General features: G+C 39.9%; 2 protein-coding genes across 2 annotated transcripts in view; one reads left to right on the top strand and one right to left on the bottom strand.

Moving 5' to 3' along the window:
• LOC308332929 (transmembrane protein 26-like) overlaps nucleotides 1-1725 on the bottom strand; it is a 5993-nt gene extending 4268 nt beyond the window's left edge. The window contains exon 1 of the mRNA XM_080789073.1: nucleotides 1459-1725. Within this exon, the coding sequence (XP_080645199.1) occupies nucleotides 1459-1649 (191 nt within the window). The 5' untranslated portion in view covers nucleotides 1650-1725. The remainder of the gene's footprint in view (nucleotides 1-1458) is intronic.
• Nucleotides 1726-1810: 85 nt separating this feature from the next.
• Nucleotides 1811-11583, top strand: cabcoco1 (ciliary associated calcium binding coiled-coil 1; the record flags this gene model as incomplete). Its single annotated transcript, XM_080790073.1, has 8 exons — nucleotides 1811-1866; nucleotides 2319-2375; nucleotides 2937-3106; nucleotides 3382-3526; nucleotides 3708-3780; nucleotides 3927-4040; nucleotides 6063-6221; nucleotides 11271-11583. The coding sequence occupies 8 exons, from the start codon at nucleotides 1811-1813 to the stop codon at nucleotides 11355-11357; spliced, it is 861 nt and encodes a 286-aa protein (XP_080646199.1). The 3' UTR covers nucleotides 11358-11583.
• Between the last annotated feature and the right edge of the window lie 5297 nt (nucleotides 11584-16880).

Here is a 16880-nt window from a genome sequence, read left to right as displayed (position 1 = left end):
CCCCGCTGCCACCCTTAGATCTCCATATATGTTCTAACATTCCATATGTTAATCTGACCTCATCAAACCCTGTACACTCAAGACACTGCCCCCGCTGCCATCCTTAGATCTCCATATATGTTCTGACATTCCATATGTTAATCTGACCTCATCAAATCCTGTACACTCAAGACACGCTCCATATATGGCCAGACCTATACCCTGTACACTGAAGACACTGCCCCCGCTGCCACCCTTAGATCTCCATATATGGAGCTGACCTGTTCTGACATTCCATATGTTGATCTGACCTCATCAAACCCTGTACACTCAAGATACGCTCCATATATGGCCAGTACATAATTCATTCCATATGTTGATCTGACCTACCATGCCAAAGCACTGGCACTCGCCCAGCAGTCTGCTGTCACCCAGGTGGATGCGTGCACGCGACCTCGCCCTTTAGGGAAACGTTGTAATAAACCTATTTTGGCTGTAAGTGGAGACAGTGTGCGGGATTCCTCTTTTTGCCTTTCTCTCACTGTGTAAGCGAAATTACTAATCTTAATTGTTTATTGTCATCGTAATTAAAGGGTATTGTAATTCAAGTTCAAAGTTCTAAAGACAATTTATATTAAATGAATACCATGTAAATGACTGAGGGATAGTGAATAGAGACAAAAATTGACTGTTACAGTGGGAAATAATTTAATCAAATGCTCAATGAAACCACAAACTATTTGGTTACTCATTGATTTGATTTGAATAATTTGAACATTATTTTCGTTTGTCCTGCCCTTCATTGAAATTGATTAGGGTTATTTCATTTACAAAGAGAAAAATAAGCAGCTTTAAGATCATTTAAAGCATGTATTTTAGTCAATCAAATTATTGAAATCATAGGCCTAAAACCCATTGACTCTTCACATATTATTAATTAACACAGCCTTTCCCCATAATAATTGATTTAAGACAATACTTGTATAATCATTTCACTTTCATTCACTTTAATTTCCCCCCAAAATCAGCTTCTGCAAGTTAAAGATGGATTTCATCTAATCTGTTTGAGTTTATTATTCTGTTCTTTAGAAACTGCTCACTTGTTTCATCTGAATGCCAGATGTTTATTTAGCTATAGGCTATTTAGCATATTTCATAGTTTGTTTCAGAGTCTTTATTTAAGCTTTATTGTGTTGAGTGCTTATAGCCTAAATCAGTGCATTCTTGGATGGTGTTTCAGAGAGTTATGAGGTAAATGCATTGTCAAACAATGTGTTGATATATGTGTTGATATATTAAAAAGAAAATACTTTTGAATACAAGACAATTTTAAGAATGTTGTTGTTTTTTTTACACTGACTTTCACTTTGTAGTGGAGTAGCCAATATGACCAGGAATCCAGGAGTAGAATAAGTACAATAATGGGATGGGTCATGTAATTGTAAATGAAACGTGTATTTAATTTTAAACACAGCCTACCATTTGTAATCCTTCCCCTTTCTTCTCTTCAGTGTAAGGAACATCTCAGCCACCTGGGGTAAGAAGAGGACGGTCAGAAGCCAGTAAAGACTGTTTTTCGTCACCCATACCACTCCAAATACCCCTAGTAATGACACCAGAATAAAGAGACACCGCGTCACCACCGCACAAAAAAACTGCACGAGATTCATAATTGATACGAACTAGCCTACAGTGCGTAAAACCCCTCGAAATTCAGCTGCCGGTGTCAAAGTCAAAGACATTATAGGCTTGCGCTCATTCTGATCTGTTTTAATGATGCACTGCTTTAGTGCTTGGGCATGGGGATTCGAGAAGAAAAAAGTTTGGGCAAATGGGCACGCCCATAAACTCTGAACCGGCCCGGCTAAACAATGTGGTCACTGTGAGGTCAGCATGCTGCTGACACCCACCACTCAGTCAGCAGTCACTCACTGACACTCATGCTTGCTAGCATCCCAGAACAAATAGTCTATTAATTAATGAAACATGCGTTCACGTTGGACATACGCATTCCAACTCCAATATATTTTATTTTTTGCTTTAATAGGCTATATAATAATTATGAAAGTCTTTTAAGATTATCAGCATTAGATGGAAAAGACCCCATAGCCCAAGGGACATCTGCGCTGTGATTGGTTAATTTATTGTTAGGCAACCGCTGGGCAATTTACATGCAGAGACGAAAATAAAATAAAATAATCCTCTGGCTGGGGCCCTTTACGTTACCGACGGGACATCTAATTGTAAGACACTTATCTTTGAATGTACACATATGCTGCCTACGCTATCATATGCCAACATGTTTGCCGGTATGTGTTTTGTTTTGTTTGTTCGGAAAGAAGTCCAGCCGGGCAGCATGAACTGAGTCCAGCTACTTCCGTGATGATGTTGCCAAGGTAACGCAAGGAGCGTAATATGCGTCAACATGTCCGCAAGAGCGAAAAAACACGAAAAGAAAGAACAGCGAAAAGTAGGTGATAAAACTTTTTACAAAGGCCTTTAAAATATCTAGATTAATACTCTGATGCAATAATTTAAAATGTGTATGCTTTGTGTCGATCAGTTTATGAATTCTAGATGATTTTGTCATTTGTCAGGAAGACGACAGTCACAGACTCTTATTTCTCCAATGGAATGTACCCCCCACACAAATCAACCAAATGTTGGAGATGACGGTGGAGGATGTTCAGTTGTCAGTTGCTTGTCTCCAGTTTACTCTTTACTGTACCCATATTCAACATAAATAATCTTATGCGATAGCCCAATATTATAATACAAAGGGCTCATAGCTAGTTAGCTACAGCTACCTATGATAAGTGTTATTGGACTTGGACTTGTACAATCCCAAATAGGCCTAATATTTCAACCTATAGGCCTATAAGATCTTCCTCAGCAAGTAACATGAGAAAACAACTTCCACATTGAATAATTCTGATCTTGTGTGTGTCCACTATCAGGCAATTTGAGGCCATCTTCAACTATAGGAACCAGCGGACCTGTATGAAAGAAGCTGCTCTGCTGGACTACTATGTTTCTGGATTCTGGTGGGCCAAAGAAGCCAACTTCAGCTCTACACAGCTGTCCTTCACTATGGCTGTGCTGCAAATGATGCTGGACAACATGAGAGGTAAGTAAGTGAAACAGCAGGCTGACACAGACAGACAGGGAAGCCATGCAGGCAGGTTTGGCACATCGGTTGTGACAGATTGTGGGACAGAGAGAGACAGCCCACAGAGATCAGGAACACAGGCAGGCAATGTGGCAGAGCAGACAGATACCAAAATAGAGTCAGTCAGGTAAAACAGAAAATATTTGTTTCATTTTTTAAGTGATTAAAGTAACTATAAAGGGCAAAGTCAAAGTATGCCTCCTATAGAAATGTGTGCTGAATTATCATTCCAGAGAAGCACACTTCTTTTCTTGATAACTGGGATGGGTTTGCCAAGGCGTTGGAAGCAGCACGACGGTATGCTGCCTCAGATGGTGATATCAATCCACTACTGGACGAAGAACAAGCCATTGCACTCACAGACTACCTCAAAAACAGGTAATGATATATCCAAAAATGGTTTTATTCTGTAATAAGCATTCTTATATAGCTATATTAGATTTCCGAGTTAGCACCAAAGTAAATTATGTGTAATGTGGGAAACACTATAGCCTAGCATGTGTGTAGTTTGAGAATGGCATATTTGTCGAGTACATATCACACAAACACCACACTTTAGTCTTTTTCAGAACTACAGGCTGTATGAGTTTCTCTTCACTAAACCCAGAGAGGAAATACTGATTGGTATGGAGGTGAGTCAGCTAAGCTAAACTCTCAACATTGGGTCCAAATGGAAATGTACGGGTCTGTAACTCTGCGAGTACACTCTCAGAGTTAAATGAACACTGGGCACCCAAACCAGACATTGAGAAACGGTGTATGTTGTCCTGTGTTCCAGAGGACTATTGACGTGATTAGTAGTGAGGATGCTGGCGCTCCATTGGAGGAAGGCATGTCAGCTGACCTCTATTTCCACCATCTGGCACCGCCTCCTATCCAAGAATATGAACAGGTGATGGACGGATGGATGGATGGATGGATGAAATAAATTGATATTTCAATGGATAGAACACATCTAATATGATATGGATTATTACTGAATATATTGGTGGAAGGGTTCGATATTAATGATATAATCACGACTTATATCGGATTTGTTCATCTGAATGCATGGATAGTAAGATAATAGAGTGAATGGATGTTCGAATGAATGGATACGTAAATACAAAGTTGCATGAATGAATGGATTATGGTCTGGAAGCATATTTTGGTTTTGAATCCATTTTGAATTAATGGGCAAATTAATGGGAAAATTGTTGAGATATAGATACTTTTGAAAATGAAAATCTAAATTCCATAACATACTGGAAAATGCATTTAAATGCTGGCTCAAAATACAATACATGTCAAAAGTTTAAACTTGCCATTTCTCATCTGGCCACTGGTGGGCACTGTCTGCCTTTGGAACAATATGTTGTCAGCATCACAGACTTCAGCTTCTATTACTCTGCATTACAACATGCAATCAGGGGGGCAGTCAGACCATAGAGTTATTATACAATAGAGAAGACACCCAGAGGAAATCCTGAAGCGCAATGGACATAGTGGCCGAAGAAGGTATTGCAGTTTGGTAAGGTTTGGTCCTCAAACACATGAACGCGCACTAGGCTCCGTCCACTCCGCCGGTCGTCGCGCGTTCATGTGTTTGAGGACAATCCATCCAGAATGCACACTGTTCCTAAACCGGAAGGAGGAGGATTCGCCTCATGCGCTTCTGAGCAACTCAATGCAAGTGGACGGGAGGAGAACTTGGGTGTCTTCTCTATTGTATATATACTCTAAGACTATGGGCTGTATTTTGCGTGTCTTAAGTACCAGGTCTTATTACCTAACTTGAGTAAACTAAAGACCTGGAGGCGTGATCAATGCCACTTGGCTATTCTGAGTGGCCAAAGTGCATTGATCACGCCTCCAGGTCTTTAGTTTACTCAAGTTAGGGAATAAGACCTGGTACTTAAGACACGCAAAATACAGCCCTAAGAGTCAGACAGATATTTTGTGAAGCCACTAAGGAAATCGGGACTTCCTGAAAGTTCATACAATGGCCTGTTGTGGCGCTGTCATTGGGCCCAAAAAAACCCATAGCTCCATAGAGGCCCATGTATTTGGGCCCAACTTCACCTAGACTGTATTACCGTAATAAACATGGTCATGAATACTGAATAGTGAATGCTTCCAGTCACTAGTTTAAAGTCTCATTTCTCATGTCATATTATTCTTTTTGGAAAATTATGGTCCCATTTATTAAACAAATTACCATAAAGTCGCGTATGTTCTGAGGGGCGTGGCTACCGTTACAGTCTATGAACGGGAGCCACCCCCCCCGTTCAGTCAAAATAAAAACCAACGAAGAGTAAGGGGGGAAGTCCCGCCTCGTTGTCTGGGCCAGCCAATGGCCAGCTGGGCCAAAACGGAGCCAGCCAATGGCCAGCTGAGCCAAAACGGATCTAGAAATATGGCGACTTACAGTGCAAGGAATTACAGGCTTCATTTTACGTCCATGTTAGACCCGGGGAACGCTTTGTCCATATTTTTTACAGTCTATGCATGCAATGCAAAAGGCATCCAGTCAGCTTATTGTCTGGTGCACTCACTGCACTGCCACCTAGAGACTGAGCTGGCTAAATCCATCATTTACGGTAATACATTTTTGACTTTTATTGCTCTAATGTGGATGGCATCCTGTGTACAGCATAGCCCTCACACTGAGGGTTAATGGGCTCCGATTCCACTGGGGCAACCCATAGCATTAAAAACAATATTTTGAGAAAGCACCCATCACATAATTATATTATATTGATTGGTGCTTTCTCAAAATATGTTTTTCAAAATTAAATTATGAATTGGATGAACGAGTGTTTCCCTTCAACTTGCAGTTTCATACAGAAGAGAAGACCACACATACAGTAACAGTATAAACATTGGACCCGATTTCAAAACAGATATTCACCGGTGAGGTTTTGCCCCCATACAGGCGAACCAGGAAGAGACAAGAGAGACACAGCAGAATGTGTACCAACCCCCTGGAAGTGATGTGGAGGACAAGCAGGGGGAGAGTGCTGCTGCATATTCCACCCAGGAGGTGAAGGAGGTGCTGGCAGAGGTGACCAAAGACATGTTGGGACGCCTACAGGTACTCCTCTACCATAAAAGACTCCTTATGTCCCACCATGGGATTCAAACCCTGGTCCCCCAAGAGAGAGACCACATTTGTACCACTTTGGGCAATATCCACTGGCAGTGGTAGAAAGTAACTAAGTAGGCTAACATTTATTCAAGTACTGTACTGTAAAGTTTCCAAGTATTTCCAATTTTCAGTACTTTTATGTGCTATTTTCAAAACCTTTTTATACATTTGAAAACTTGCGAATGAGTACTTTAAGTAAATTTTTATACCAATACTTTTGTACTTTTATACTTATATAAAGTAATTGATATACTTGTACTGGAGTATTTCTACATTGCAGTATTGATACTGTTTCTTAAATAATGTGAGTAGTTTTTCCACCACTGGGCAAATACAGGAGATATTGCAATTATGAGCTTCAAGCAGTACTACTTGTCAACCAGTAGGTGTCCTACCCGACACCATTTCTCAATGGAAGAGATTATGGTGAACACCTCCAGCCACAGCAGATGTGCTAGTTATACTTTACTATATCATAGAGATTGGTTAAAATTACATGTATTAAATTAAATCAGTTCCAGATTGCAGTTTTAAAGTCAGGTTGGTTTGGAAAATATAAGTTGGCATTAATATTCACACACACACACACACACACACACACACACACACACACACACACACACACACACACACACACACACACACACACACACACACACACACACACACACACACACACACACACACTACCAAAGAGATTTGGTAGATGGAATAATGTGCTATAAATTATGTTGAAAAATGTTGAAAATGGTTCAAATAGGGCACTTGGCTTCAGAAATCAGGGAAAGCAGATACTGAAGCCAAAAACATTACACTGCTCTAGAGAATACAAACTGCTCTAGAGCACGGAAACACATTTCAAGTTATCTTTTCTTTTCTGTTTTGAGGCTGGTGGTAGTAGTGGGGCTACCCATTTGATTCCATTTGACTTTAAGAGCTTTGGGTATAGTAAAGTGTTTCTGAGGTGGGATCTGTGGGGATAGAGGCCTGAAGACTCTTCATGATACCATTAAGCCGTACACAACACTCAATAAAAACGAAAAACTCAATTGCATGTAATTATACAATCATTACGCCAAGCATGAAGGGTGATATTATTCTGTAAAGTGCCATAGCTGCCAGTATAGGCAGCCTCCTGTCAGTGCATGACAGATCCGCTCCACAGGCACACAACAATCTTAATAGTAAGTAACCCTATAGCTCTGTTTTTCACTACTTGTCCTCACAAGTAGTCCGCATTTGGTATCTCTTGTGGAGTTGGTTAGGATTGGCTCTTATAAGGGATCATGTTGTTTTCAAAGCATGACTGGTATTTATTGTGCTTTTAATAAGCCCGCAGGGAAATCTAATAGCAAGGAGAGACCGAAATAAAGGGGAGATAAACCAAATAGAGAGAGATTGTTATTAGCAGAGATACTGTAGAGGGAAAAGAGAGAGAGAAAGGGGTAGATTTATTATAAATACATTGGTGGGAAATGCCGAAGACAAAACAGACAGGGAGAGAGAGAGAGAGAGAGACAGAGAGAATAAGAAAGGACTGATAAAGTCCTGAACAGCTGCAGAGTGAGTGTTATGTTTCTCTTAATAAGTGAATAACTGTCTCGTAATGTGAAACCATCCATCCACTGCTCAAAAAAGTTCAAACACATGCACATACACTGGTTCTTAACAACTTTATCCCTATATACTTAGTTGACTGGGTTCCCCCAGAGCTCTATACTAGGTCCGTTCCCTTTTTCCCTGTACACCACCACATGTCTTCACCAAAAATAGCAGATGTACAAGCTCACAACCTGTCTCATTGTTGTGATGTGTTGTGAGCTTAGACCTGCTATTTCCGCTGAATGTTTTTTCCCTATTATGACATGTCATTCCCAGAATAGGGACGAACGCTAGGGTTCAAGTGGTTAAGCCTGATCTATACTTTGTTGTGTTTGGTGTCGCGCGCCGAAACTAGTTCACATTTTGTAGAGCTTTGTAGATTGGCTAGTTTCGGTGCGCAACTAATTCTTCTGCACACGCACACACTCATTTGAAATATAATTGTGTGTTTTCCAGTGGGTATAACTCAGTCATAACTCAAATCCTAACCCCTAAACCTAACCTCTAAATGTTTTTTCCTAATTGTAAGTAAGCCTAATTCCCCACATCTTTTTTTAACCATAAAACAAACATTTCTCTTGTGAGGAGTCTGAGGACCAGGACAATGGTCCTCTCAATGTCTATTTATCAAATTCTACTATAGGCCTACTTCTGGAGACATTGGCCCTCACAAGTATAGTAATACAAACACACACACACACACACACACACACACACACACACACACACACACACATGCGCGCGTGCGCTCGCACATGCACACACACTCACAGTCTCACTCACACACGTTCACTGGGACCGATTATCAGCCGTCTCCCAGCAGGCCAACAACTGCTATTTCTATCTGCCCCCTGTTCCTGACAGGGTCATTTACTCCCACTCATTTAGCTCTTGCATATGTCACATGACATGCTGAAAGAACATGGAGAGATAGCTAACACAATATGCAATATCACTTATGAAGCATGATGAGGCATCACAGTCACAAGTAGGAGTTGTTGAAGGAGGATGAGAGACAGAATACAGTGGCATTAGCTGGGGGGGGGGGGGGGAGAGAGAGTAGTCGTGGCAGTAGTACAGTAGTAGTAGAAGAACAATTGCTAATACTAACTAGAAAGATGCAATTCTTGAACAATTGCAAAGTGTGGTTGCCACAATCGCTAATATAGGCCCCTCCCACTCATTTTGCTAGCCAATTACAATATCACATGTAAGTGACCCCTGTGGGATTTATCCCCCCCCCCCCCAAAAAAAATCATTTTCACAGAGCTTTTGGCTCTGTGTTGTTTAAACCACCAGCGACATGTGATTCAAATTTGGGGTGGATTGGACCTTTGGTTCATTATTTGTGGCATTTTTTGTAAAATAGGCCCCTATCAACTAACTTCGGAAGCCGATTACGGCCAAACGATACGCACTATCATTATGATGATAATGATGACATGGTAATTACTAATTAGTAATTTCAATGCCTTATCAATAGAATACGGATTAATATGCCATAGGGAAAAAATAAGAAATAGCCAAGTAAACAACCTCATGGGGTTGGCATTCATTTGTTTGTTACTGATCACTTCACAGTCATACATGCATTGTTCATTGTAATGAATGCAATATAATGCATTATGCACGAACAGCGCATATACACTTTTAATGAGCTTATTTTGTCACAATGCACTCTGAAGAAAGTGCATTCTGCAAATGATGCAATGCAATCTGTTTTTGTTGCTGTATAGTAGGATCGGGTGACCTCAATAGTTTATTTAAATATTATACTGTACAGCCTGTAGTGCAAAAGGACAGCTCAAGCACCAATATAATAAAAAAATATATATATTATTTTATACTTTTATCCAATATGCGAAATCTCTGTCTGTCTGTCCGTCTGTGCATGTGTCCATGAGTCAAAACCAGAGGCAAAACGAGAATAAAGTTGGTCAGATCAGCGGATCTCACCCAAAATATTGATGGAGAACTGCTGTCATAGATTGGCCTGGTAACGGGTACAACGGGTGTTGCATAACTGTGCAGGGCATGCATTTCCATGTAGGCGCCCACCGGTCTAGTAAGTTAGTAACTAATAACGTAATAATAATAATGTTGTCAAAAAGGTCAAATAATGGCCTAAATCATATATTGGCGAACCCATGTATCAGTCGGGCTCCATTTTCAACTGGCTGTCCCACTTCTCTTTTACTGTGTGATAAAATGCCTTTAATGTTCCAATGCATGTACAGTATGGTACATGACTGTGAGAGCATGCATGTTTACGTGCTTTTAAGTCTCCCAGGCTGCAGGATTATTATTTTTTGTAGTGGAGTTGTTTTTAGTTTGACACAGATTGCCTGTGCTGTTCCAAATTGCATCTTGCTGGTAAACGATATTTAATAACATCCATCTTTTGCCTGTTCACTTTCAGCTTTCTCTCTCTCTCTCTCTCTCTCTCTCTCTCTCTCTCTCTTCCCTTCTGAGGATAATCACAACCATACATTTTATATTTGTAACACATTATTCATTAAAAACAAATTGTGTTATAGTTCAAAGTATATAGGGAAGACAATTTAGAAACAGCCCCCCCTTCCCCTTCAATGCTAGAAGGAGGAAGATATTTGACTTGCAGAGGTTTCCCAGGAGTCTCGCTGGGCATGTGGCTCTCATCATGCCTTATAAGGTCGACATTCAGAAAATTGGCCAGTGTAGCTGAGGGTGAATGCCATAAGTGGATTGGAACCATTTAATTTAGAAGTATACAGTGACCCAGAGAAAATAAATGGAACTGTGCTGCGAGGCCATAAACACGCATGGCAGTACACAATTTAGAATATTTTGAAGGCCCCTATATTGGGAAGTATATGGTTATAATTAGCGATTCTCAAAACGGATAGTTGCAGTAAAAGGAATAGGAATAACGAAATCATGGCTCGGGGGGGGGGGGGGGGGGGGGGTGCTTCCTGTTTTGAGTGTTTTCAGTAAAACATTTTCAACTTAATGGCTATACCGGATTTCACAATATGTTAAAATAGATTTATTTGGATGTAAACAGATTGAAATGATGGAAAGGGGAATTTATGGTCAAACGTAAGGTTTTTTTCTCTTGTGGAGCTGGTTTTCATGAGCTATGTTAATTTGACTCTGAGAGTGAGCAAATTCCATCTGTACAATGTTGGAGTTAAGTTAACACTGAGGGTTTTACTGCAATGTTTTGCTGTGATCATCACAATACAATACAAGCCGACACTTCTTCAACTCGGACATGGCTCTCTGCCATTATCTGATCTGTGTATGCGTGCGTGCGTGCATGCGTGCGTGCATGCGTGTGTGTGTGTGTGTGTGTGTGTGTGTGTGCGTGTGTGCGTGTGCGTGTGCACACACATGTGCATGCGCCATTCCCAGGCCGAGTTCAGTGCGAGGCTGAGATTTCAAGAGGAGGCATACACTGCCAAACTGGAACATCTGAAAAACCCCACTGCCAAAGACTAGCTACAAAGTGTCATGTCTTCAATCATTTATTCACAAATGCTGTAAATATTATTCAGTTTCACTTAATAACATGCCATGAATAATTTATGTCAGACACATGCTCGATTTGAATGGCTGCAGGCGCATTTTTCCACATTAGTCGAAAAATGAATGTTGTAATGTTTTATCTTTTTTTTGTAAATTATACCACTTAATCAGAGTGTCTTGATAGTGTTTGGTGTTTCAAAGTCTAAAATGATGTACAGTAGTGTGACAATAAGAACATCATGTGGTGTTATGAACCAAGGCAGTCTACTATAGTTCATTATGTTCCAAAATACTGATGTGGAATAGAATTGGAGACTAAATAAAATATTGAAAGCTTGGCTCTGGGTTTGGCAGGATGTTTTTCTTTTTTGTAGTACTGTATCCCATATAATTGCACTAGAGCCTCAGCTGGAGCCAAAATAGGTGACAAACTTGAATCCCAAAGCCAAACTATAAATGGCATCCAACCACCACAGTTACAGAATAATTCCAGGGGAATGTTGGTCAAGATGAACAACTCTCTTTTGTGGACGTCTGCAGACTTGCAGCACATGCAAATATATGACCCAGGGAGTTTCAACACCCTGGTGTCTGTGCTATCAGAAAATGGTAACTGATAACATTTTAGGTGAGAACTAGGCCATGCAGTTGGTCAATCTTGATTCTTTTCCCATTTAAAACAGACGATTTAGAAATGTATTTCATATCAACATTTCTAAATGCGGAAGTTTCAACAGATTAATTTAATTTCCTTGTCAAGGAATAGATATTGTAATTGATTCCTACATTATCGATATATGCAACTCGTGCGACGGCGTGGCCATCACACAGCATGGCACGGGGGCTTGTTTGGCTAACACATTACCTTGCTACCGTGTTTTCAAGTGATGTAAAAAGTAGAAAATAATCTAAATGTTATGAGATTGTTTTTCTTCTTGCCAGATCTAAAATAAAATCTAATATCTAATAATATCGAATATTCTTTTCTTTTGTTGAGAACATTTATGAGTAGTTTGCATTAGTGAGTCTAGAGACTAGTATTTTGTCCACAGTTCATGGCTACATACTAAATGTAGTGGTTATACTGTATATTCTACGAGCCAACTGGACTTATTATGTATTATATCTCCAAATAATAGTTGGCAACTTGCCATAATGGACAATGGCGTTGCTAACCGTACTGACTGCAGCCAAACAATACAATTTGGCTGATGTTAATTTGCAATGTGTGTGTGTGTGTGTGTGTGTGTGTGTGTGTGTGTGTGTGTGTGTGTGTGTGTGTGTTTGTGTATATGTGTGTGTGTATATGTGTGTGTGTATATGTGTGTGTGTGTGTGCGTGCAGACATGTCACATGTGCATCCTCCTGGCAGCTCCTAGACAGATTAAGTCCTTCACACACTGATTCTCAGGCTGCTTTGTTTGACTGAGAAACTATATATGCAGCAGCGTCATCCAGTGTGCTACACCCAGGGAGATGCATGCACGGGGTAGCACAACAGTCCTGCTCAAAACGTCCCGTTTGACTTTCAAATGGAACAGAAATAGGCTCCATTTCCCCTTCAAAAACTATCTCACTTTACATGTCAGATCACATTCAAATCCAACACAATTGTTTTAGCTGCACAACTTTGTTTGTATCTGGTTCCCCTTGGTGGTTCTGAAAGTGGGGTCCACCTTTTTCCCATACAAATGTGGTCCCTGGCACAAAAAAAAGATGAAAAAAAATCTGATGGGGGTTCATGGCCAAATACATCCTTGACATTCACGTCAACTAACATTTAAATCCCATCCCACACAATTGTTTTAGCTGGATCGTGTTGTTTATACGTAGTTCTCATTACAGCTGCTTTATATCTCTTTTTGTCTTTAATAAAACAGAAATTTGATTTGGTGTTTTCCTGTTTCCTGTTGTCTTCTAATCAAATGGTATTGGTCTTTGTTTGGGAGGGACATCTGGAAATATACAGGTATGTGTGTGCACTACGTCTACATGCATACATGGCACATGTCAATATGTATTGTAGGTGTTTGCTCCTCTGCATGCGTGCTTGTGTGCGTGCGTGTGGAAGGTAAAATAACCTGCCCTCTTCTGGTAAAGACTGCATATTGCAGAAATGTCATTTCCTCATTCCAGACCACAGAGCAGTGAGATGTTGCCGGGAACCCCATTCTGGAAAGAGGGGGAAAAAAGGCCAGTGTTTCCATGTTTAGATTTCAGTGAGCGCAGAAATATATGACAGTATATCACCGTGTGGAGGTGGGGTGTTAACAGCACAATGCAAGAGCTGTCCTGCACTCAGCGTATCTAAGGCAACTACTACCATATTGTTGCTGTCAGACAAAAACCTTGTATCTATGATTAAAAAATGTATGCTTTTTTTGTTTCGTTTTTTGTAAATTAACGCCATACTTCATCATAAATGACTGTCGCACTGCATTAGTGAAAATAGCAGATCTACAAGCACACAACTCCTCGCATCGAGCTTGTAGATTGGCTATTCTCACTATTTAAAAAATGATAATAAAAAATGAACGGTTTTGGACATACAAGCTTTCCACACGACAGCAACAATATAATCTCATAAATAGAGAGGTAATAGTATCCATATGTGCAGCAGTGCTACAGCTACTAAGATGGGATCCTGCATCCATAATGCATTGCATTAATCAGTCGTGGAAAGTATAGTATATATTCAAGTACAATCTTGTGGTAAAGACGTACAGTTACTTTACTGGAATATTTACCCTTTGTGAAACTTTCCACTACATGTCAGAGACAAATATCATACTTTTTTTCTTTTTTGGACAGCTCTAATAACTACTTACTTTGGAGCACTATATTCTGAAAGTAGTTATTGCTGTATAGATAGTGTATGTTCAGTAACAGAGCTATCACTGTCTCTCCAGCTCTTTAATAAAACAGAAAATACTGTACTGGTGGTATATAGTTACTTTGACTTAAGTCCAAAATCTTAGTAGTTCTTCCTCCACAATGCAGTGGTTTTGTTCCCCCAACATGTTCTCATCACTGCTGACACTTCCTAGCATTGACTGAATTCCAGGGCAGCTTATGCAGTGCTCAGACCAGGACATGTGAGAGTATTTTTATTTGCTTGGAAACATCCCATAAAGCCTAATGTGCTCGACGTGCACCCTGCGGGGCTAGACCAGGACCAGCCTGTTTTATTTTAGGGAGACATTATTGTGCGCAGAAAGCCGCAGTAGAAATGGCAGTTTAATCTTTAATGTATGTAAAACTCTGAATACTGGTTATTGTCTCTCTAACAATATATTTTCAAACACAGGCGTGGACACATGCTCCCACACAGTTTTACAAACCCTCAAAGTTTGCAAGTGTTTATTCTTAACCACTTAAGCTCTTTATGTACTTCTTCGTATGACAAACAGCAAAAATAGCTTCTCTGTAAGCTGACAATGCAATGTATTCTTAACAGGGTTAATGTGGTTAACATACATTTTGTATTAAAGTATTAAATTGTGGTATTAACAGGCAGAACAATGCTGAAATATTGCAGGCATGTACATAGAGTACAGTAAATCATGAAAATGTTAGAGACATGACAAAGTAGTAAAAGAAGAAAAATGTTAATGAACGACAATTGACAAATCAGAAAACAAAGGTGCCATTATGTACATTGGCCTTGTGTTCCACTGGTCATAGCTAACCAATAAGAGACTTGTTGTACTGGACAGATTCCTAAGATGTTTTTTCTGAGATAGCTGCTATCCTCTGGAAATAAGCCATTGACCTCTGTTCCTCCAATTACAACTAAATCACTCAGCAGTCGTGGTGGAAACATGATTCCAATCTAACACAGATTTACTGCTTTTAATCAACGCAAAATATGGCCGCCAAGTCCGCATGCCAGATGTCTAATTAAGTCTTTCATAAGCACTTTGGTTTTAAACAAACTCTCTGTTTCTCTCAGTTCAAACCGCCAAGAGAGGGTTTAATCATACTCCTGAGGCTATATTGGTTTCCGGAAAAAAAGAAAAGGAAACCGAACTGAAGTTGGATTTGCATTGTCGGGTTTGAATGTTCAACCTCAGTGCATATTAGCCCAAATTAGCTAACTGCCAAGTGCAGGTAAATTCTGTCTGTGGCTGGCAAGTCATTTAGTTTCCACTATAGCCACTTTGGCAGGCGGCCAATTTGCAGGCTACAACTAACCTTTTCTGTTGTGAGAGCTACTCTGGCTGGCTCGCAATGAAATTACACTGCAGGGTCACATTTTAACACTTAAATTTGTGTTACTTTTCAAATACATTATTACCAATGCAGAATATCAATGTCTTGTAAAAAGCATGCAACAGAAATGTGTTGTTCAAAGCTATAGTCAAAGATATGTAAAAAAATAATCACCCCCCCCCCCCCCATGACCTGGTTGGCATTAATGATGTTTTGAATCTCCAATTCCTGGACTTAGCCATGTTAGCTTTCTTGGGATTAGCTTTCTCGGGCCATTGTGTGTGGTCACTGGTGCTGAAAATCAGGGCTGGGAGGGGGGGGGGGGGGGGGGGGGATGCAATTCACATCCAATTGAAACAACTCAACAGTCTTTTCTGCAGAGAGGGAATTGAGCTCGGTCCTCATGGTGTCGAAACAGGGGGGGCTCTGCTTCCCTGATTCCTATCATTTGTTAGAATTAATATTCTACATTTGAACTTAAAACCGTCACAATGACGAAAGCCACTTGAGGTGGAAAGTTAGCCATAATTAAGCCCTATATATTCCTACAACAAATGGTCCATTACAATATCAGACCTAAAAGCTCAATAGCTTGTCAGCTTGTAGATCAGCTTTGCCTATATGCCCAAAAGATGGACGCCAGTGGTTAATCACCAACTGTTTTACTAGAGATTTGAATGAACAATATGAGATTACGGTAGATAATGAAGGATTAAGAATGTTCAACCTAGCATACCGGTAAGGTAACTATTTTGGGTATGAACATGACACGTTGTGAGCTTGAAGATTGGCTATTTTCTTTATTTGTCACATGACAAAGTATATAGAGTGGTACAGTAAACAATTTAAGTATGGATAGGGGCTTGCTATACTGACATAATTGCCATTTGTCATTTGGGAATGCTACACCAGCAGGTCCAACCTGGACATAAAGTTATTTCAAGCAGGACAACTCGCAAATTTAATTCAAATATATTTAATGAATTTAAAATGAACAATTAGTCATGAAGTTTTGCCTCATAATGTTGTTGTATTGAAACAGCTCTCAGTCGAGATGGATTAGGCTATAGCTCATGTAATGCTATGAATAATTTATTCATGTAGTAATCATACTATAATGATATATTATTCATATACTACAATATTAATACTGTTTTGATTATGCTTTACATAACACCAGGTTGATGAATTTAAAGTGATAATGAAAAAAGATTCAATGTAATAAGTAAGGACGAGTACAAACTATTGGAAGTGGATTTAAATTATGTTGTCTTAGCACTTGGG

The sequence above is a fragment of the Protomyctophum bolini genome (assembly GCF_963924005.1).
Source record: "Protomyctophum bolini genome assembly, chromosome: 18".
Classification (NCBI taxonomy): Eukaryota; Metazoa; Chordata; class Actinopteri; order Myctophiformes; family Myctophidae; genus Protomyctophum; species Protomyctophum bolini.
This window is presented reverse-complemented; position numbering and strand designations above follow the sequence as displayed.